The 23,389-nt window shown below is 50.9% G+C and overlaps 2 protein-coding genes across 2 annotated transcripts; one reads left to right on the top strand and one right to left on the bottom strand.

Moving 5' to 3' along the window:
* The first annotated feature begins 270 nt into the window (after positions 1-270).
* LOC103721814 (RGG repeats nuclear RNA binding protein A-like) lies at positions 271-23,004 on the top strand. Its single transcript, XM_008812160.6, has 6 exons — positions 271-705; positions 956-1,355; positions 1,475-1,619; positions 22,165-22,323; positions 22,435-22,497; positions 22,583-23,004. Exons 1-6 carry the CDS (start codon positions 549-551, stop codon positions 22,775-22,777), a joined length of 1,119 nt encoding a protein of 372 aa, XP_008810382.4. The 5' UTR covers positions 271-548; the 3' UTR covers positions 22,778-23,004.
* Positions 13,389-15,251, bottom strand: LOC149768762 (uncharacterized). Its single transcript, XM_089925869.1, has 2 exons — positions 14,684-15,251; positions 13,389-14,601 (listed from the first exon to the last, which is right to left on the bottom strand). The coding sequence occupies exons 1-2, from the start codon at positions 15,152-15,154 to the stop codon at positions 13,687-13,689; spliced, it is 1,386 nt and encodes a 461-aa protein (XP_089781995.1). The 5' UTR covers positions 15,155-15,251; the 3' UTR covers positions 13,389-13,686.
* Positions 23,005-23,389: the final 385 nt, after the last annotated feature.

The following is a 23,389-nucleotide window of genomic DNA, read 5'->3' as shown; positions in this document are numbered from 1 at the left end:
AAAAACAAAAATACTATAAAATGTTAGAGCTAACTTTCCATCTTCAGCCCATAAATACTATAGTGACTTGCTACATAATTTTACGAAAAATATATTTAGCTTGGAAAGCCTCTATAACCCCTACACTAAATATTTTGGAGTAATGAGTAGGCTTAACTATTACCCTCTGGCTCCTAGAGACCCAAGAGTTTCAATTCAACGCACCCAACGATCGCGGCATTCTTCTCAAAATATGATAAATGTAGGGGTGTTTAAGTCATTTCGTGTAATAGAAGAATAAATTAATAAGTCCAGGTAGAGGAGAAGGGATTAGGCCTCCTGGAAGGACTCCACTGGAGTGCGGCTAGGGTTTTTCTTCTGTCGCTTCTTCATCCACTTCTCCTCTCTGCTCTCCGCAAAACCCTAGCTTTCTCCTTTCCCAACAGGCCTCTCGAAGCCGAATCTAGGGTTCCATGGACATCGAATCGACGAGGACCTTCTGCTCCTCCTTCTAGTGCCTAGGGTTTACTTCAGCTCCTCCGAGCGCCGCTCCCAGAGTCACAGCGAAGATGGCCACCGCGAACCCTTTCGATCTCCTCGGGGACGACGAAAATGACGATCCCTCGCAGCTGATCGCTGTCCAGCAGCAAAAGATCGCAGCCAAGAAGCCTGCCGCCCCCGCGGCGGTGAAGTTCCCGACGAAGCCCGCCCCTCCGTCTCAGGCCGGTGAGTTCGATTCGGATTCGGCCCGATTCGTTGATATCGTTTGATTGGCTGATCTTTACTATTGAATCAATCCGATCCGGGTTTCTGTATACGTCTTGATCCGATTTTCTGGAGGCTTTCTGTTGCTATCGCGAAAGTTGGCTTCTTTTTTACGAATTGAGATCGTATTGCATAAGTCCTAGCTTTTGGTAGGAATGTTTCCCTTTTTTTCCATAGTTTTCTTGTTTTTATCTGGTTTATTTTTTAATAGCGAGAGAGACTAGGAGCAGCGCCGCACCTACACGCGGTGGAGTCGGCCGAGGTGGGCCCGGGCGCGGTAGAGGTGGACGCGGAGGTGGGACGGGCCCAAATCGGGATTTTGGAAATGGGAACGCCAATGGATTTTCAGGGGGCTATGGTGGTGGTGGTGGTGGTGGTGGAGGTGTGGAAGGTGATGGTGGACGGCTTCCTGAGAGGGACCGTGGGCCACGTCCACCATTCCGTGGAGGCCGTCGTGGTGGCTATGGGAACGGTGAGGCTGGAGGTGACTCCGAACAACCCCCACGCAGGATGTATGAGCGGCGCAGTGGTACGGGCCGTGGGTATGAGATGAAGCGTGAGGGATCCGGGCGTGGGAACTGGGGAACTGCTACTGATGACGTGATTGCACAGTTAAGATTGGTTTTATCTTTGTCTTCTGTTTAATGTGTGTTTTCTTTTATTTGTTTATTTGTACAACCATAATGGTGTTTGTCAATTTGCTTACGGTTGGCAATGTATGATTGGATAGGGCTACTGAAGAAAATGTGAATGTTGATGATAAAATCCTTGCCAGCGAGAAGCAGCCAGAGCATGATGATGTACCATCATCAGAGGCAAATAAGGATAAGGATGCCCAAGCAAATGAGGCAGAAGAAAAGGAACCTGAGGACAAAGTAAGCATTTCTTTACATTTTTTTTGGGTGTGGGGTGATATTCTTACTATATCTTGGTAAAGAAGGCCTTTTTGTGACTAATAGTGATGTGATCGTCTGTTTTGTCGACATAGATGTCGGGTGATATTTTTACTATATCTAGTGAGGTGATCGTCTGTTTTGCTGGTACATTCATGTATTTATGCATGTATGTACGCATGTATTTATATATGTCCTGCCTACTGTGATCAGTTATTGAGAAGGCTAAATCTTTTTATGGTGGTTTGTAAATAATAAGGAAGTTCATTAAAAATATAGCCCACCTCTACTTAAGCTATAGTTGTAGAACAAGAAGAAGATATTGCAATTAAGAATTGTTTGACATCTTGTATTGAAAGAAAGGTTTAGGGACTTCTATAAGTACTCTAGCTTTTTTCACATGTTGTTGTGCTGAGATATTAAGTGGTAATTTGCTTTGTTGTCATGGTTAAATAGAAATTTTTTTGTTAGAATAGAATGCTAAGCTGAAATGTTATTTTTGGAATGGGAATGTTTTTTTTTTGGAAACATTGTAATGAATCTGAGAAAAATTTGCATCCTCAAGAGTTTTGAAATTGTTCTCAGTACATAAAAGGTTTAAAATGTTTGTTTTGATGGTTTTGCATTGCGAGAAGTTAGTGTTGTAAATGAAATTGTCATCAGCACATGAAAAGTTTAAAGTGTTTGATGGTTTGTTTTGTTAAATGTTGAGGTTGAAATAATTTTTAAATCATTATCTTTAAATTTTGATGGTGGTTTATTCCATCATGATTATTAGTTATACAAGAGTATATTGGTTCGTTGCTACTTGATGTTTGCTGGTAATATCAAATATGTTGATTGAGGATTTGTAGCATGTCATGTGCTTTTAGGAGTCACCTTGGCTGTAACTACATGGATCAGTGGAAAAAAAACTCAATTTCCGAGTGAATCTTTTGTAGTGTTGTGCATCTTTTGGACGAACCATTTTATAACTAAGGCTGTCATTTATTCTGAGTAACTTGAATATTCCTCGTACTTCACTTGAAATGCAAACTTGATTGTGCGCGAAGTTAATTGAGACAAGCACAAATTCCATTCTCAGGCTCAAAATTAATTTCAAGCCAAGTTGAGATATGTCAGTTTGAATAAGCTTTGTCCTGACAAGGATCGGCTTTGGGTGTAAAATATATTGCATGTATAAAAGTACATGTGCCATCAACCACTGAGAATTTGGAATAGATCTAATGGCTGATATTTGGGTACTTAAGGTGAGGATGCCAAATCTTATCAACCTACTCTTCTCTTGCTCTCTCCTCTTGCCTCACACCCATCTGCCACATGTAGAACATTATGTTTCACATAGTGGTGATGTTTGAATGTGTGGTCGATTATTGAGTGCTCAATTAATAAATTGCATTAATTGTTAAGCTTTAATTTAAAAAGGTTAAACTTCTTGAGTGTTTGATTGATTCCTTTCAGAATCAGGTTAAACTTTATTTTAAGCTTAAATTGAGCTTTAAATCAAGTTTGATCAAAGCTTAAATCAAGCTTGACCCAAACTTGGTACAAGCTCGAATTGATTTTCTATATAAGGTCATTAAGCTGATGAGAACATGCTTGATTAGGGCCATTCTGATAATAAACAAGCTAAGCTTGTTGCCAGACTTTAGGTGCAAAGTTAATTTTAGCCAAACTCATTTACATCCCTAACAGTATAGATCAGTGTGATATCGTACTTTTGTTTTCTAAGTGGATCGTACACTGTAGGAGATTATCTAAATTGCAGCAAGGCCTAGTACCATATGCAACACCTCCATGAGTCAGCTATTAAAAATATATCCTTCAATTTTGGGCTGAATACTTGCATCCAGTAAAAAATGAAGATGCTAAAGATAGCTAAAGTAAACTTAAACTATTCCCCTTTGGTCAAAGTTAACATTTTGAAAATGTTTGCACATTAATTTTGGATTAGTTAATTGAATGGTTTTTATATAAAAGGGGCGGTCTAGTGCATGAGGCTTTGGGTATGGCGAGAGTTAGATGTACACAATCTTACCCTTATGTGTAGAGAGGCTATTTTTGTGTTTCTAACTTGTGACTGAGTTCTAGGTTCCTGTTGTGTCAAGGCTCACCCTCAATGGTTTTTATATATGAGTTTAATAATATACATGTGGTTGTTCTTAAATATCAGTGATGTCCATATGGTGCTGAAAACTATAGTGTTGTTTTGTCCTCTTGCCAAACAAAACTCATAGTGCATTGCTTTGTGGGTGCATGCATGTGTAAATTAATGAGTATGATTATTTAAAAAGAGGCTGCTTAGCCTCAAACTGACAAAGTGGTACATGGTAATGTAAGCCTTTCATCTCTTTTCTTAAGCTTGCACCTAATCATGACTGCACTGTGCCTGCCAACATGCACTAACATGGACATCTCCTTTTTTATTATTAAATGCTTTTTTGTCATTAGTTGGATTGCTAGTTTGTCTAAAGGAAAGAATGATATTTTTTAAAAAAGGTATTGTTATGGGGGAATTGAGCCGCCATGCCCCACGTGATCGGCACGCGTATCCAGGAAAGCTACGGCTGCCCTATGATCCAGCACTCCGACCCCGAGTCGGACCTCCTCGGCTCCGCAGCCCGACCCCGGGTCGGCTGCCCTATGATCCAGCACTCCGACCCCGAGTCGGACCTCCTCGGCTCCGCAGCCCGACCCCGGGTCGGCTGCCCTATGATCCAGCACTCCGACCCCGAGTCGGACCTCCTCGGCTCCGCAGCCCGACCCCGGGTCGGCTGCCCTATGATCCAGCACTCCGACCCCGAGTCGGACCTCCCCGGCTTCGCAGCCCGACCCCGGGTCGGCTGCCCTATGATCCAGCATTCCGACCCCGAGTCGGAGATCTTTTGATAACGACAGGCTATTCTCCAGAGGCACGCCGCGGCCTCCTGCTCCACTACTCCCTGCAACGGCTGTACCCGATGCTGCCCACGATCTCCTGTATCGACCGTACAAAGCGGAGCTCCACTACGCCCTGCCATGACCGTACCCGGCGCTGCTCCACGACGCCCCGTAACGGCCATGTCAGTGGCCATTCTATCGTGCCCCACGACGACAAACCCCCCTGAGAGACCTCCCAGCCAGGTATATATGCGGCTGGGGGGAGAAGGGGGGGTAAGCAATACCTCCCAGAGCACTCTCTCCCACTTGTGATTATCATCTCTCCTCCTCCAATCTCCTCTGACTTGACCGTCGGAGGGCCATCACCACCCTGGTGGTGGTGCAAGGCTTGTTTGCAGGTTCCTTGGCGGAAGGTGGAGCGCAACCAGCACCAACCAAGACAACTCAGGCGGAACCCCGTTCACACCGTCGTGTCAATCGTTCTCGGTTTGGACCACCAGCAACAGTTGGCGCTAGAAGGAGGGCCCAATCTCAGAACGATCGTAATGGCACGGCGAGGTGGTCGCGGAGCTTCCAATGCTTCCGGTCGCGGAGCCTCTCGCGCCTCTGGCCGGGAGGCTGCTGCGTCCCCAACACACTCTCAGCAGCATTCCACCGCTTCTCCTCCCATTCAGACGGTCGAACTTGCTCAGTTCGACCAGCTAGCCCAGCAGGTTCGCACCCTCGCGGAGGCAGTGCAGAATCTGCAGGGTGTGATCTCTCGGGTGCCGCAGCGGGCTCAGGAGCCGCTGCTCCCCGAGCACTCGCCTCTTCCTCACAACCCGCGCTCCTTCCTCTCCCATGGAGAGGAGCGCCGGCGCGGGGAGGATTCTCGAGTGCGGTCCATTCTGCCAGGACCTTCTCATCGGAGCTGCGCGGGGTACGAGAGGCGGACCCGGGCGCGTTCTCAGACACCCCAGTCCTCGAGGGGCCCGCACTCCAGTCGGTCCCCCTCGCGCCGCTCCTTGTCTCCCACCCACCGGTCGCGCTCCCTGGACCGGCGGGTGGACGATCTCCACAGACAGCTCCAGGTCCTGAAGGGCCACTCCAAAGATCCCTTCGCCGACTTGGAAATCTCCTCCCAGCCGGCGCTTGCCTCAAGGATCCTGCGAACCCTAAACCCACCGGGGTTCAAAATGCCGGCGATCGAACCCTACGACGGGGCGGCGGACCCACGGGACCACGTGGAGAGTTTCAGGACTCTTATGCTCCTCCATGGAGCATCGGATCCTCTCCTCTGCAAGGCCTTCCCGGCGACCCTCCGCGGCCCGGCAAGGGCGTGGTTCGCCGGCCTGGAGGCTAATTCCATCCAGTCCTTCCACCAGTTCACCCGTCTCTTCATCAGCCATTTCGCCGTCAGTAGCCGGCGAAGACTGGTCTCCGACTCCCTCTTCGATGTCCGGCAGAACGAGGGAGAGAGCCTGCGGGATTATCTCACCCGCTTCAACAAGGCAACACTGGAGGTCCGGAATTTGAGCCAGGAGGTGGCTCTCTCAGCCCTGAAGCGAGGCTTCCGGAAGGGCAGACTCACCTTCTCCCTGGACAAACGTCTGCCGCGGAGCTTCCCGGAGCTGTTGTCTCGGGCAAACCAGTATGCAGACGCCGAGGAGGCAGCCTCCCACCGGAACAAGGAGGCCGCCGAAGCCCCTCTAAAGCCTGGGAAGAAAAGGCGAAAAGAGGCACCCCAGAGGAGGAGCCCGACGCCTCAACGCCGGCGCAGAAGCCCGTCACCAGCAAGGAACCACGGCGCCACACGCCCTCGTTCTCCGCACCGACGCTTCAACCGGTACACCCCACTCCTGGCCCCCCGGGCCCAGATCCTCATGGAGGTCAAGGGGCGGGAGGACCTCCCGGTCCCGAGGCAGATGAAGAAGATCCCTGGGAGGAAGCCTTCTCGGGCGTACTGTGAGTACCACCGAGACCACGGCCACGATACCGAAGACTGCTTCCAGCTTCGGGACGAGATCGAGGCTCTCATTCGCCGAGGACGTCTCGGTCGATATGTAAACGACCGACGTCCCCCCGCAGACCCGCGTCCAGCCAACCCGGCCCCTCAGGAGCCTCGGGAGCAGAATCGACCCGTTGCGGGAGTGATCCACACCATCACTGGGGGCTGCTCTCGGCCCGTGAGGAACGCAGGGGGCTCGGCGGAAGTATCAGGAGTGGCCGTCGCGAAGAGGCAGCGGGTCGGAAATGTAATCACTTTTTGTGATGAAGATGTAAAGGGGGTTCAGACTCCCCACGACGACGCCATGGTGATCTCTCTCACTATGGCGGACTATGATGTAAGGCGTGTTCTTGTGGATAGTGGAAGCTCAGCTGATATTTTGTATTACGAGGCCTTCCAAAAGATGGGCTTTTCCCGACAATTGTTGCACAAAACATCCACCCCCCTCATAGGATTCACTGGAGACGCTATCTCGGCCGAAGGTGTCATCGAGCTGCCTGTGACTGCGGGCATTGCACCCGCAGAAGCCACGGTGCGGCTCGGGTTCTTGGTCGTCCGTGTCCCCTCGGCCTACAACGCTATCCTCGGACGACCCGGACTGAACGCCCTTCGCGCGGTGGTTTCTACCTACCATTTGCTCATGCGGTTCCCCACAGCGGCCGGGATTGGAGAGGTCCGAGGTGACCAGCCGACCGCACGGCAGTGTTTCCTAGCAACTCTCAAAGGGAAGAAGCCCATGGAGGCCCTAAGCGTCGAGTCACTTGACGCCAGAGACGAAGTGGCCTTGCGGCACGGGGAGCCGGCCGAGGGCGTAATCGAAGTTCCCCTCGAAGAAGACCGCCCGGACCGCACGGTCCGGGTCGGTGCCAACCTCGACTTGGAAGCTCGGCTCCGGTTAGTGGAATTCCTCCGAGCCAATGCAGATGTGTTTGCCTGGTCGGCGGCCGATGTACCTGGGATCGACCCGGAGGTCGTTTCTCACGCCCTCAACGTCGACCCGACCCACCGACCAGTAAAGCAAAAGAAGAGACACTGTGCCCCGGATCGGATCCGGGTGGTCGACCAGGAGGTAGACAAACTCTTGGAGGCAGGTTTCATAAGAGAGGTGAGCTACCCCGAGTGGCTGGCAAACGTCGTACTTGTCCGGAAGGCGAGCGGGAAGTGGAGGATGTGCGTCGACTACACCGACCTGAACAAGGCGTGCCCCAAGGATAGCTTTCCGCTTCCACGGATAGACCAACTGGTCGACGCGACTTCCGGATATCAGCTACTGTCTTTTATGGACGCCTTCTCCGGCTACAACCAAATAATGATGGCTCCACAGGACGAGGAGAAAACTGCCTTCATAACAGACTGGGGGCTGTACTGTTACAAGGTAATGCCCTTCGGTCTGAAGAACGCTGGCGCCACTTACCAGCGCCTCGTCAATAAAATCTTCAAGGAGCAGATCGGCCGGAATATGGAGGTGTACGTGGACGATATGCTGGTAAAAAGCCGCCATGCAGACCAGCACATTGCAGATCTGGAGGAGACTTTCACCACCTTGCGAAAGTTTCGCATGAAGCTAAACCCAGCGAAGTGCGCTTTTGGTGCTTCGGCCGGGAGGTTCCTCGGTTTCATTGTCAACCAGCGCGGGATCGAGGCCAACCCGGACAAGATCAAAGCCATCCAAGATATGTCCCCTCCGACCAAAGTGAAGGAGGTTCAGGAGCTCGCTGGAAGGGTCGCCGCGCTCGGACGATTTGTGGCAAAGTCGGCCGAACGCTGCCAACCATTCTTCAAGGTGTTGAAGCGCCCAAAAGACTTCCTCTGGACGGCCGAATGCCATGCGGCGTTCGACCAGCTCAAGGAGTACATGGCGTCTCCTCCCCTGCTGTCCAAGCCGCAAGAGGGGGAGATGCTCTACCTTTACCTGGCGGTCTCCCCAACCGCAGTCAGCGCAGTACTGGTTCGGGAAGAGGCAAGACTTCAGAAGCCTGTATACTACATCAGCCGAGTCCTCCGGGATGCCGAGACGCGGTACACGAAGGCTGAGAAGATCGCCTTCGCGCTGCTGACTGCGACCAGGAGGCTTCGCCCCTATTTCCAGGCTCATTCTGTCACCCTTTTGACCGATCAACCACTGCGGCAGATTCTCAGCAATCCAGAGAATGCGGGACGGCTGGTGAAGTGGGCAGTAGAACTTGGTGAGTTCGACATCCGCTACCAGCCCCGACCAGCCATCAAGGCCCAGGTACTCGCGGACTTTCTCGCTGAGTGCACTGTGCAGGAGGCGGAACCTAAGCCGCCGGAGACACCCGGCCTCGATCTCCCGATCTGGACGCTCCACATTGACGGGTCGTCGAACCCTGAAGGTGGAGGGGCTGGGCTGGTCCTCACCAATCCCGATGGAGTGATAGCCGAGTATGCCTTGAGGTTCGGATTTCCAGTGACCAACAATGAGGCGGAGTACGAGGCCCTAGTCGCGGGACTCAAACTCGCCAAGGAGCTCGGCATCCGGCGTCTGAAAGTCTTCACCGACTCCCAGCTGGTGGTCGGGCAGGTTCGAGGGGAGTTCGAGGCGCGGAGCCCGACCATGCAGAGCTACGTCCGGAAGGTGCAAACACTCATTCCCGACCTCGGCAGTGTTAACATTCAGCAGGTCCCGAGGAGCGAAAATGCCAGGGCCGACAGGTTGTCCCGCCTAGTGGACGCAGACGCGCACAACTTGTCGAGGGCAATCTACCTGGAGACCCTGGATGCCCCGAGCATTGACGGGGCTGGAGCGGTGATGGCAATTGATCCGGAGCCGTCTTGGATGGACCCGCTCGTCGCCTACCTCGCCGAAGGAATCCTCCCTGAAGACGAAGATCAGGCCCGGCGGCTTGTAAAGAAGTCCGCCCACTACGTACTTTATGAAGGGAGGCTGTATCGGACCTCGTTTACCGCCCCCCTCTTAAGGTGCCTCCGCCCCGCGGAAGCGGCCTACGCCCTCGGCGAAGTCCACGAAGGCATCTGCGGATCGCACTTGGGGGCTAGGTCCTTGGCGCATAAGATCATGAGGCAAGGCTACTATTGGCCGACCTTGATGGAGGACTCGAAGGACCACGTGCGGAAATGCGACGCCTGCCAGCGCCACGCCAACGTCCAGAGAGTCCCCTCTGTCCCCTTGGCGCCAATCACCGCGCCCTGGCCCTTCGCACAATGGGGAATGGATATCCTCGGACCATTCCCCGTCGCTTCGGCCCAGCGGAAATTTTTGATTGTCGCCATCGACTACTTCACCAAGTGGGTGGAGGCAGAGCCACTGGCCACCATCACGGAGGCACAAGTCCGGAAGTTCGTGAAGAAGAACATCATTGTCCGATTTGGAGTACCTCGGGTCCTCATCTCGGATAACGGTCGACAGTTTGATAACAAGCACTTCCGGGACTTCTGCGAGGAATTCGGGATCGAGCATCGGTTCACATCCGTGTCGCATCCCCAAACCAACGGCGAGGCCGAGGTCACAAATCGGACAATCCTCCAAGGTATCAAAGCGCGGATCGGCCGGACGGGGCAAGCTTGGGTCGAGGAACTCGAGAATGTCCTTTGGGCGTATCGGACCACACAACGGACTCCTACTGGAGAGACGCCTTTCAGCCTAACCTATGGCACGGAAGCCGTTGCCCCCGTGGAGCTCGGACTCCCCTCGCCTCGGGTGGCCGCGCACCGACCCGAGGCCAATTCAGAGCAACTCCGAGGGAACTTGGATCTCTTGGAAGAGGCAAGGGAAATGGCTCAGGTACGGATGGCAATGTATCAGCAGAGGGTGGCCCGATATTACAACTCCAAAGTCCGACCGAAGCTTTTCAGAATTGGAGATCTGGTGCTGAGGCGAGCTAAGGCATCTCAACCTACGGAAGGTGGGAAGCTAGCGCCAAATTGGGAAGGCCCGTATAAAGTTCGTTGGGTAAACCGACCAGGCTCCTACCAGTTGGAAGCCCTAGATGGCCGAGAAATTCCAAGGGGCTGGAATTCCGCTAACCTGCGGATGTATTACCAGTAGAACAACAAGGCCAGAAAGACAATTTAAAAAGGTGCAATACTTTTCATTTCAATAATTTCTGGTTACAGTGGCGCGCTCGTGTGATTACAAGGAATTCCCAGAGGGGAATTAGGGAGTAAAGAAAGTAAAGAAGAGGTGGGGACCCAAACCCTCAACCCAGGGCGGCTGCAGTCCCACCAGAAGTGGGTGCTTCTAACCGGAGGCGCCATCCAGCACCTCACCAAAAAGAGGAGGAGCCGCCGCAGAAGAAGCTCCCGCTGCCCCCAGGGGAACGCCGCCTCCAAAGGATATTCCCATCTTCCCCAGTGGTAGGGAAGAGAAGGGATTCGAGGGGGAAGAGTATATGGAGGCGCGGTCCCGGATTGAGCGTCCGGCGCAGAGCTCAACCGGGAGGCTGAACTTCAAGGAGGGGAGATGTGATCCCGGATGAAACGCCTAGAGCGGAGTCCCGCCGGGGAGACCCTCCTTGTTGATCCCAGATGAAACGGCTAGTTGGCTGAAGTTGTAAGGGGAGCGCCTCCCCTTTCCTTCGACAGGAGTCTCTCAGTCATATGCCAAGGAGGAGGTCCGCGATCCATGGCAACCTGCAGCTCCGGCTTGGCAAATTCCATCGTACCTGCACCTGTATTTATAGCCAAGCTGCGGCCCCCTGGTAGTTCCGATACGGGTGGCTCCAATAAATGCAGGCGCACTGAATCCGGAGCCGTTCCGGCTCCCGAGGCGTATCTCCGCGATTTCCTAAGCGTCATTCTCCTTAAATCGCATTCTTTGTGCAGGACGATCCGGGTGACGTATACCCCTAGGTCCACGTGTCTCCGCTCGCGCCCAGGCCGCATCCTCCTCGAAGAACCCGCGTATCGCGGCCGCTCAACTAACACTCCTCACCAGCAGCAACTGGCGATCCGATTTCCCAGGTAACGCATTAATTAGCGTTTAATACCCTTCTCGTGTTCCCCCCAGGCAACGCTTGGAGGAGAGGAGAAACACGGTCGCGGCTGGGCACAGAGAAACCCCGATGGGCGGCGAGCGACAAGTGGCCGACCAACGAGTGGAATGTCCCGAGGCTCGGCCCTCGGATGCCTGGCTAACCCGATGATCATCCCGGGAGCAGACTAGCCGGAAGCCCCGACCGGTCGCCTCGGCTTGCGCCAGCCTTGGCCGACCAACGAGTGGAATCTCCCGAGGCTCGGCCCTCGGATGCCTGGCTAACCCGATGATCATCCCGGGAGCAGACTAGCCGGAAGCCCCGACCGGTCGCCTCGGCTTGCGCCAGCCTTGGCCGACCAACGAGCGGAATTTCCCTGAGGCTTGACAACCCTCAGATGCCTGGCTAACCCGATGATCATCCCGGGAGCAGACTAGCCGGAAGCCCCGACCGGTCGCCCCGGCTTGCGCCAGCCTAGGCCGACCAACGAGTGGAATCTCCCGAGGCTCGGCCCTCGGATGCCTGGCTAACCCGATGATCATCCCGGGAGCAGACTAGCCGGAAGCCCCGACCGGTCGCCTCGGTTTGCGCCAGCCTTGGCCGACCAACGAGAGGAATGTCCCGAGGCTCGGCCCTCGGATGCCTGGCTAACCCGATGATCATCCCGGGAGCAGACTAGCCGGAAGCCCCGACCGGTCGCCTCGGCTTGCGCCAGCCTTGGCCGACCAACGAGTGGAATCTCCCGAGGCTCGGCCCTCGGATGCCTGGCTAACCCGATGATCATCCCGGGAGCAGACTAGCCGGAAGCCCCGACCGGTCGCCTCGGCTTGCGCCAGCCTTGGCCGACCAACGAGCGGAATTTCCCTGAGGCTTGACAACCCTCAGATGCCTGGCTAACCCGATGATCATCCCGGGAGCAGACTAGCCGGAAGCCCCGACCGGTCGCCTCGGCTTGCGCCAGCCTAGGCCGACCAACGAGTGGAATCTCCCGAGGCTCGGCCCTCGGATGCCTGGCTAACCCGATGATCATCCCGGGAGCAGACTAGCCGGAAGCCCCGACCGGTCGCCTCGGCTTGCGCCAGCCTTGGCCGACCAACGAGAGGAATCTCCCGAGGCTCGGCCCTCGGATGCCTGGCTAACCCGATGATCATCCCGGGAGCAGACTAGCCGGAAGCCCCGACCGGTCGCCTCGGCTTGCGCCAGCCTTGGCCGACCAACGAGAGGAATTTCCCTGAGGCTTGACAACCCTCAGATGCCTGGCTAACCCGATGATCATCCCGGGAGCAGACTAGCCGGAAGCCCCGACCGGTCGCCTCGGCTTGCGCCAGCCTTGGCCGACCAGCGAGCGGAAGAATTTCCTGAGGCCTAACCCTCGAATGCCTGGCTTAGCGCCGGAAGAATTTCCTGAGGCCTAACCCTCGGATGCCTGGCTTAGCGCCGGAAGAGTTTCCTGAGGCCTAACCCTCGGATGCCTGGCTTAGCGCCGGAAGAATTTCCTGAGGCCTAACCCTCGGATGCCTGGCCTAGCGCCGGAAGAGTTTCCTGAGGCCTAACCCTCGGATGCCTGGCCTAGCGCCGGAAGAGTTTCCTGAGGCCTAACCCTCGGATGCCTGGCTCAGCGCCGGAAGAGTTTCCTGAGGCCTAACCCTCGGATGCCTGGCTTAGCGCCGGAAGAATTTTCTGAGGCCTAACCCTCGGATGCCTGGCTCAGCGCCGGAAGAGTTTCCTGAGGCCTAACCCTCGGATGCCTGGCTTAGCGCCGGAAGAATTTCCTGAGGCCTAACCCTCAGATGCCTGGCTTAGCGCCGGAAGAGTTTCCTGAGGCCTAACCCTCGGATGCCTGGCCTAGCGCCGGAAGAATTTCCTGAGGCCTAACCCTCGGATGCCTGGCTTAGCGCCGGAAGAATTTCCTGAGGCCTAACCCTCGGATGCCTGGCTTAGCGCCGGAAGAATTTCCTGAGGCCTAACCCTCGGATGCCTGGCTTAGCGCCGGAAGAGTTTCCTGAGGTTTAACCCTCGGATGCCTGGCCTAGCGCCGGAAGAATTTCGGGAATCAAAAGTCAGCAAGAAGCAACCAAGAGCTAAAAAAAAAAAAAAAAAAAAAAAAAAAAGAGGACGAGGGCGAGATGAAGAAATATTCGACGTGCATTAATTTTCAGGGCCGAGGCCCATACAATTGGGCAAAACGCCGACATACAAAAATAAAAAAGACAATGAAAGGTACAAGAGGTCAGCTTGGAGGAACTCCCGGGTCGGGAACGCCGGGCTCGTCCGCGGGAGGCAGGGAAGCAGCAGGAGAACCAGCAGGCGATGGCGCCGGAGAGGAGTCCAGGAGGGAGATCTCGCTCAGGTCAACTTCGGGATACTTAGCCGACACCCTTGCCAGGCCCTCCTCGAAGCCCAAGGTGAAGGCTTCGGCCCCCGCGTCCGACGCGTCATGGACAAACTCGTCAGACTGGCGATAGGTCCGCACTGCCTCCGACATATCATGGGCGAACTCGGCGGACTGGCGATAAGCCTCTACCGCCTGACGCCCGATTTCCGCCCTCTTCTCGGCCAGCTCCGCCTCAGCTCGCTCCATAATCTGAGCCTTGGCCTCCAAGACCTTCGCCACAATCCGGCCTTCGGCCTCAGAGGAGACCCTCAGCAGATCAGCCTGAGCCTCTTTATGCTTCGCCTCGGTAGCAACCCGAGCGGCCTCGGCTTCCTTCAGGCGCGAACGGAGCTCTTGGACGTCCGTGCATGACTTCTCCAGGGCCGACTCCAGTTCGCCTAGTTTGGCTTCAAAAGAGCGGATTCGGTCGCAGGCGTTGTCGGCAGACCGCTGGGCCTTCTCCCACCGCTCTCGATAGTCCGCGATCTTCCGGGACTGCTTTTCAGCCCGTTCCTCCGCCTTCTTGACCCTGCTTTCGAGGCCCGAGGCGGCTTTGAGTTGCTCCCGAGCCTCTGACAGTTGCTCCTCCAGGGCGGCGAAGCCGAGTGCCCGCTCTTCGGCCTCCCGGAGCCTCGCCTCGAGGTCCCCGGTCGTCCTGCCTGCCGCAGCCCGGCCTCCCTCTTCCATTGCTTTCAGCCGGTCCTCGGCCTTCGCCAAAAGCCCCGCCTGTTCCTTGTAGCACTCCTCCAGACGGATCATGTACTGGGCGAGCTAAGAAATAGGAAAAATAAGGGAGTCAGGCGGAGAACAACAGAGCCAATAAATGGTGAAAGACGGCCAGAAGAACACTCACCGACATGAGACAGACGCAGCTGGCGGCCCCGACGTCAGAGACATCCAACTCCCGGACCCGCCGACGGTCCTTCTCCAGCAACACTGTTTCGATGAGATTTCGGGCGCCATCGGTAGTGAAGGCAGACCCCGATTTCTCCCCGGAGCCGGATGGTGGTTCTGCAGCCTTACCCTTATCCATCGCCTGGGGAAGAGTCCGGCTGATCACGCTCGCGGCGGGGGTCGCCCCAGGAATTGATAGGGTCCCGCTCGGCCGGGGCCTCGGCGCGTCCCTCCTCGAGTCATCAGGAGCCGACCGAGTCGAAGGCCGGGTTGGGGACCGATCACGTCCGACCCGTCCGTCTTGAGCAGGCTCAGGTGGCACCTCCGGAGTAGCGGCAACCTTACCACCGGAGGGCTGATACAGCGTCAGCTGCCGGTCGGTGCCCACGACATCTCCCTGACCGGTGGGCCCGGACTCGTCGGTCGGCATCGGAGGTATCTCCTTACGGGACTTCTTCGCCGGTGGGGCCCCGCTCGGAAGAGCTCGTTTTCTCCTCCGGACTGCTTCCAGCAGGGACGCCCTACCAACAGCCTTTGACTTCACCGACCGCATGACGTCGTCGACCTCTGCAAGAAGGACGGGATGGTCAGGGACTGAGAAACCGAAAGGAAGAAGGAACGAAAGAGAAGAAAAGAGCTAAAGAAACGATGGCGGACTCACGGTCGGTGGGGACCGAGCTCAAACCGACGTTCACCAAGGTATCCTCAGAAATGAGGCGGCCCACCGGGGGAAGCTGGCCCTCGGCGACCAACCTCTTCAAGGCGGCGACGCCCTCGGATTCCTCCCTCGACAACTTCGACAGGCCAATTGGGGACTTCACCGGCGTCCCCCAGATTGCCCTGATTTTCCAGGAGGGGTCTGCATCAACGAAAAAGAAGCGCTCCTTCCAGTGGTGAATGGAGGTAGGACCCTCCTTGACAAGGCCGCACCCTCGCCGCGCTGCGAAGCACCACCACCCTTTGTCCTGGGGGTGGCCGCTCAGGCCGTAGAGCTCCCAGAAAACGTTCAAGGTGGCGGGAATCGCATGCAAGCGACAGAGAACCTGGAAGACCGTCAGAGCACGCCACGAGTTCGGCACCAGTTGCGTCGGTGCCATTCCTAAACCCCGGAGCACCTGTAAGACTAGGTCTGAAGGGGGAAAGCGGAACCCGGCCTGGAGGATGCCCTCATTGATGGCGATCTTCCCTCGAGGAGGATGAGACATCCTCTCCTCAGGCCCTGGGAGCGTGACATTGCAGGCCTCGGGAAGGTGGTACCGAGCCACAAATCCGTCTAAGTCCTCGGCGACCAGTTTTGACTTGATGCTATCTGCTCCCACTTCGCCCATCCCTAATGGCCAATCTACGGTCAGGACGGGGTCAAGAAGGAGGGAAAGGCCGGAACGACTGGGGTGCACTAGTACAAAAAGAAAAAGTATGAAGAGCTCAAAGTAGAAGAGTGGGAAACTCACTTGAAGAGGAGGAAGAACGGCTCCGAGAGCGTCAAAGGAAAAGCAAGCGAACGTTTCGGCGGCAACAATGGTAGCGCAAAGGAGAAACTCGAAAATGTCCGTAAAGAAGAAGACGGACGGGGGAGGGCCCCCGATTAAATAGGCGAAAGGGCAAGTGACACCTCGATGACGCCAGAAGACGCCTGGCCGCCGAAGGGTCGCTCGCACCCCAAAGGCGAATCGACACCATTAAGGAAGGATGTCCGCCGAAATCCTCAGGTTGCCAGGTCAGCAGCAACCGCCATACGCCATAAAGAAGGCGGGAAGCTTGAAGCGCGCGCGCCTCTCCGAAGGATGGCGGCAATCTCGAAACATCACTCCCTTCACCTGTTCCCCTTCTGGTTCCAGGCTCGGAAGCGGGGGGCTACTGTTATGGGGGAATTGAGCCGCCATGCCCCACGTGATCGGCACGCGTATCCAGGAAAGCTACGGCTGCCCTATGATCCAGCACTCCGACCCCGAGTCGGACCTCCTCGGCTCCGCAGCCCGACCCCGGGTCGGCTGCCCTATGATCCAGCACTCCGACCCCGAGTCGGACCTCCTCGGCTCCGCAGCCCGACCCCGGGTCGGCTGCCCTATGATCCAGCACTCCGACCCCCGAGTCGGACCTCCTCGGCTCCGCAGCCCGACCCCGGGTCGGCTGCCCTATGATCCAGCACTCCGACCCCGAGTCGGACCTCCCCGGCTTCGCAGCCCGACCCCGGGTCGGCTGCCCTATGATCCAGCATTCCGACCCCGAGTCGGAGATCTTTTGATAACGACAGGCTATTCTCCAGAGGCACGCCGCGGCCTCCTGCTCCACTACTCCCTGCAACGGCTGTACCCGATGCTGCCCACGATCTCCTGTATCGACCGTACAAAGCGGAGCTCCACTACGCCCTGCCATGACCGTACCCGGCGCTGCTCCACGACGCCCCGTAACGGCCATGTCAGTGGCCATTCTATCGTGCCCCACGACGACAAACCCCCCTGAGAGACCTCCCAGCCAGGTATATATGCGGCTGGGGGGAGAAGGGGGGGTAAGCAATACCTCCCAGAGCACTCTCTCCCACTTGTGATTATCATCTCTCCTCCTCCAATCTCCTCTGACTTGACCGTCGGAGGGCCATCACCACCCTGGTGGTGGTGCAAGGCTTGTTTGCAGGTTCCTTGGCGGAAGGTGGAGCGCAACCAGCACCAACCAAGACAACTCAGGCGGAACCCCGTTCACACCGTCGTGTCAATCGTTCTCGGTTTGGACCACCAGCAACAGGTATAATGTCATATTATATATTTTAAATTGAATGCGAATGAAGTAAAAGCAAGTGGTCCGTTCTGCCTGCATTAATAATGCCATGAAGAGATGGAACACCTTATAATGAAAGCAAGAGAAACCAAAGACCAATCTGAGCATGTTAAATCGACTTAATCCTCTTAAAACAAACAATCAGCTTTCATTGGTATCAGTGTTTGTTGAAATTTATGAATAAAAACATAAGTCTCTACATGTAACTTAATTTAGCAATTAGTACTCTACATCAACTGATGCACATCTAGGCAATGGTAATACATGGTAATAGATGAAACTCTAAAACCTGATGGGTAGTGTATGGCACAATATAACCCATACAACAATTCAGACACTTGTCTTGCATGCATAATGATAGCAATAATGAATCTTTAAGCTTATCTGATCAAAAGAATAATTAAGTTGTTCTAACATCAAGTTATGAAGTTTCTTCTTGTATACCACTCTAACATTGCATATTTATGAAATATATGCTGCATGGTTTTACATCCCAAAAGCCAGAAAAACCTAAATGAGTGTGCTATCAGTGCTCTAGATAAGATTATTGCAAATATCAAAGTTTGGGATTTCTTGAGTGCCAGCACCCAATGTATATGGATACAACATAACATTGCAGGGCACTAAACAATGGAGTGCTCCACTTATGTGGGCCAAAAGTGTTTCCACCTAGCGTGACCTTTGGAACATCCTATCAAAATGTAACTATGTATGTTCAATAAAATGTAACTAATAATGAAATATACAACATAACAAAGTTTGACTCTTTCTAAGGATCATTTTCATTGGCTAATAACTCTTCCAACATTACTAGAAATCATCATTGTCATCATCATCATCCTTTTTCCAACTATTCGGAGTCCAGCCTTATGGATCCCATTCACCAAGCATTCTTATCTAGGGCCATGATGTTAGTTTTTCCATATTCTTGTAAACTCTAGCCATGTTAATGCATGTCTTTCCCTTTTGTTTTATAACCTCAATTTAAACTTAAGTACCTCTCCTTATAGGAGACTCGGACTTTTCTAGTGATAATAAACATCATATATTATATTCTTCCAAACTTGTTCGAATGAATTTGTCTTCACTCCTTGTAGGACTTAGCTTGAAATTCTATACTCTTTCAAACTTTAGTCTTTGCTTTTCTTAGCTCTCAATTCTATGCTAAGTGTCTCTATATTACTCATCAATAAACTCAGTGACCTGGACATTTCAAGTACATGACTCTTAACTGACTTAATCCAATTTTCCATCCTCCACTCCACTGCGTAATGCTGCCTATATTTGTTTTCCATTTGGGGATGTTGGTTATGAATTATGACAATTCACCTACTTGTTAAAATGAAAAAAAATGAAATATTGCATAAATTTGCCTGACACTAAGAAGATTGAGAATTTGGGATTGTGTTTTAACTAAGGTCCAGGTTGGTTTCAGATAGGTTGGTTTTAGACCTTTTTATATTTAAATTTTTTTCTCTGTGATAGTGGGCGTTCTGACTGTGTAGTTTTAGTAAGTGAATAGATCATATGTCAGTGAAACTCTCCAATATTCTCTCTTATATCTGAATTTGTTTTGTTATCTTGGAGCTAACATTTCATGAATTTTTGGTATTGATACCGTAATGATTGGCATGGCTACAGCCTACAGCATTTGAATTAAGTATATTTGTTTGGCAAACAAGAAAATATCTTATGTGGCAAAATTTGAACTAAAGAAATAGAGAAATATTGAAACAAGCAGTCAGAAAGTTTGTGGATAGTTGGCAAATCCTTTGCTTTAGACTATGAATCATTTGTTGCAGTTGATCAAATTTTACAAAATTAAAATTTTATAAAATACCTTTTGTTAGCATTGATTAAATAACTTTTTAAGTGAATTTAATCAGTTCATCTGAGAAAAATAATGCCAATGGCTTTTGCTGTTGCTTGTTCTTTTGCTCGTTGCGCTTAATCCATAACTTGTTCTCCCTCGGGCACGCTAGCATGCTACAACTTTTGATGCTGGAGTTTGCTAAGTGGGGGTGAAGCAAGCTGAACCTCTGATTGTCCCAATTAAGTTATGGTAAGCGGAGTGTCATAATCAGTACTCTACACAGTGCATTGGCTTTTGCTCCTAGCCCATTTCTGCCTTGCCATATATAAATGTAGGGTGTGAGTCTCAGTTGCAGTCTCATCCTGTCCTTTGAGAGAGCAGGGTGTCGTGCATCCATAATCCATGCTCTCCTCTGTAGCTCCATTCTGTTGCATGTGTAAAACCATCCAAGGTCTCAATATTTCTGGATCTTCATGAGCAAGTTATTCTGTTGCATGCTAGATAGGTTTTCGGAAATCATTTACTTCCAATTTCTATTAACACTTCATATTGTTTGAAAGTTTTGATTGAACTTCAGGTTGCCCATCACTGATCCATGTATTAGGTTAAATAATTTTGTGTTGTAAAGTCTTTTTTTTTAGGAGTAAATTTTTGCTGATTGTTTGTCTATACATACATGCATGCATGCATATATGTTTTCCATGTTCTGGTAATTCAAATTAAATCTATGATTGTTTGTTACTGATGCAAGTGTTGATTAAAAGGCTTTCTAATAAAGTCAGATATGAGAATAAGCCATAATTCTGTTCCTATCATGGCTTTGAGACTACATGTAGTAGTTTTCTATCATAGGCACAGTAAAATCTTCCAAGTATTATTCTCTGTTTGTTAGCTCCAATTTCCTTGCCATTTACAAATATAGGGATAAGCCGCTACTCCAGTTCCCCTGCCATTTACGAATGTAGGGATAAGCCACAATTCTGTTGATATATTGCCTTTGAGAGAATTGGGTGGCTTGCTTTCATGCATTTTTGTGTTGCTCAGTTCCGTTGCAGGCATAGATAAAACCTCCCAAGGCCTTATATTTACTTGTGCAGGAGCAAGCTATGTTGTTGCTTGCAAGAAGGGGCTTTTGGAAATCTTTTACTTATGTATTTTGTAATTACATTCAATTACTTTGCTGATTTGAGTTAAGGTTCTTGTTTTATCTGGTCTATTGGAATAGGGATTAATCAACTTTCTGATAGATTGGATTGGAGATCTCTTTTTTTTGTGGCACTAGCTGTCATGCTGTTGCATGCAGAAGGACCTCTGTCATTCTTTTACCTATATATTATAATGAAATTCCAATTTATTTGGGATTTTGGATAAAATTAAAAGTTGTCTATTGCTGGTCCAAATACTGGGCAAGTATCTTCTTGATAGAGAGAGAAGGATTTCTTTTGGTGTTTCAATTGTATAACCAGTAATTAGAATCTTCTAACTAGAGATCCCACCTGTTACAGTTTTGTGGCTCCTATCCTGAACCCATCTCTGCCTTGTCGTGTACAAAAAGGTAATGCCGAGCCTCACTTCTGTTCCTACTTGCCTTTGAGAGAACTGTGTAGCTTGTTTAAGTAATACTGAACCTCACTTCTGTTCCTTCTTGCCTTTGAGAGAACTGTGTGGCTTGTTTGCATGCTCTTCTGTGCTGCTCGGTTCCGTTGCAGGAATAGATAAAGCCTCCCATGGTTCCTCTTAACATGAGATTGTTGCTTGTGCCAAGAGCCTTGGAAGAAATTCTGTTCGTTTTGTAAGCAGTTTTATCTAATTTGGGAGTTTGAGTTAAACTCCCAGTAATTATGGTACTTGTGGCTGATCCAAAGGGTATTGCTTGAGGTAACACGCACAAGAACAAAAAGTTTATGCAAGCACCCCATTTCACCCAGCCAATAGCTATTCCATTCACTGTGGCAGTATCAAGGTTTTGACAAGCTCTTTTATCATGTATCAATTCAGGAAACTGCCATACATATAATAATTGGTACATTATTTATATATATATATTATGCCTAGTCTAATTCTTTTTCCTTTTCTCTTTCTTGTGATGGAAGTTGGATGGAGGATTTTATTCATTTATCTTGCAATTGGATTTATTTCTGACCTAAAACAGTTTCTCCATTCATAGCTTTAAGTTGATGGCTATATATGATTTACTTTAGTAGTTCAAAGAGAATCTCAGTGACTGTAAGCAATGTTTTTTATCAAATGGTTATTACTTGATGTTTGTAGTGTAAGTGTTGATTTTTGCAGCATCAGACGACCACAAGGTTACTCGCCATTGGTACAGAGAGTAACTGATGCATGGTCCACATAATGCTACATGATGCTCAAGGGCATTGTTTCCGGAATTCCATTCATTCGTTCTCTGGGTGTTTGAGCTTGGTTTATGCAACTGGAAAACCTTGTTCCAGGCCCGGACGCAGCTTCATATTTCAGATGTTGGTTGGGTATAGAGAACCACATGTTAACACTTAATGTTTATCGGGGTTCAACCTCTTATTGTACGTTCCCATGATTTTATATGCATTCTGAATAATAGTCATTGGAATTTGAGCTCCTGTGTTTTCAAGCAAATCATATAGGCATTGTGAATATTTTTTCTTGAATCTTCTCATATGTGGAAACCCTAGGGTGAATATTTTTAAAAGGATTAATGATGCTGGAAAATGGAAATGTTTATTTCCTCCATTCTTCTATATTCGTGCTTTTTTTTTTCTTTTGTGCCAGAATTCTCTGATGTTAGAGTTTGTTTTACAATTACTAACTTGGTATATACATTTTTTCCCTGCCTTGTTGAATTGGTTGCATAGGAGATGACTCTGGAGGAGTATGAGAAAATAAGAGAGGAGAAGCGAAAAGCCCTACTTGCATTGAAGACCGAAGAGAGAAAAGTTGAAATTGATCAGGAGTTGCAGTCCATGCAACAGCTTTCATTAAAAAAAAGAAATGATGATGTATTTATGAAGTTGGTAAGTTTGTAGCCCTTTGTCGCATGTTTATTCTTCTAACAACCATTATAAAGCCTCACCGAGTTTCTTTAGAATTTTTAATCACATTTTGATGTAACATTTCCTCATTAGGGCTCTGACAAAGATACGGGTAAAAAGAAAGATGTTGCTGATCGTGATGAACGGGCTAAGAAGGTATAAATTGTCTATTTGTGCAGAAATCTTTTCTTGCAATAATATCTGCTCAGGAAATTGTGACTGATGGAGCTTTCTTTGTTAGCCTGTGAGCATCAACGAGTTTTTAAAGCCAGCTGAAGGAGAAAGATACTACAGTCCAGTTGGCCGTGGACGTGGCAGGGCACGTGGCGACCGTGGACCATTCAGAGGTGGTTTTGGAGGTGGTAGGGGCTCAGGTGCCCCAGCTGCTGCCCCTTCAATTGAAGATCCTGGACAGTTTCCCACTCTTGGGAAGTAGAGAGCTTGCTGCATGATCAGTTGTGCCTTTCTGCCACTACCAAGTTAATCTCTTCCTAATTTGGATGTGACTTGCAGGATTCAGTAAAATAATGATGTGTCCCTGTTTTTCATAAGTTCTCTTTTGTTCCCAACTATTGTATATGTGAGTGAAATTGGAAGTCATCACTAATATTTCTCTGATCCAGTGTAGGCCTTACCACTGTTATGGCATGTTATTTCTATCAATTTTGGTCATGCGTCCCATTTGCGATCTTATTCTCAGCATATTATGGAATATGCCGTCCCACTTGATATAATTTTATTATGTTTGTATTTCCGTGCCCATGAAAATCTTGGGAGTATGATTATCGGGTCTTATGTCCTTGGTTTTACTTGTTCCTCCAGTTAACAAAGAAATGAATATCTCAGGAATACAAGGCATTAATAGAGCGCCCAAGCAAAGTGTCAAGGCCTCAGCCAATCATCTTAGGCATGGACATGCTGCCTCTCCCGACTAGATGTATAGCAGTATTCTAGGGTTTCTTTTACTGTTCCAAGCAGCCTCCAACTCTCGTCCTTCAAGTGCGATGCAAAGGTAAGAACTACTTTTATGTGCTGCGGCTTCTGCAGG

The sequence above is a fragment of the Phoenix dactylifera genome, chromosome 1 (genome assembly GCF_051530095.1).
Source record: "Phoenix dactylifera cultivar Ajwa chromosome 1, Ajwa_hap1_PhDact_Kaust_v1.1, whole genome shotgun sequence".
In the NCBI taxonomy this organism is placed as follows: Eukaryota; Viridiplantae; Streptophyta; class Magnoliopsida; order Arecales; family Arecaceae; genus Phoenix; species Phoenix dactylifera.
The sequence above is the reverse complement of the archived record's forward strand: the minus strand, read 5'-3'. Positions and strand labels throughout refer to the sequence as shown.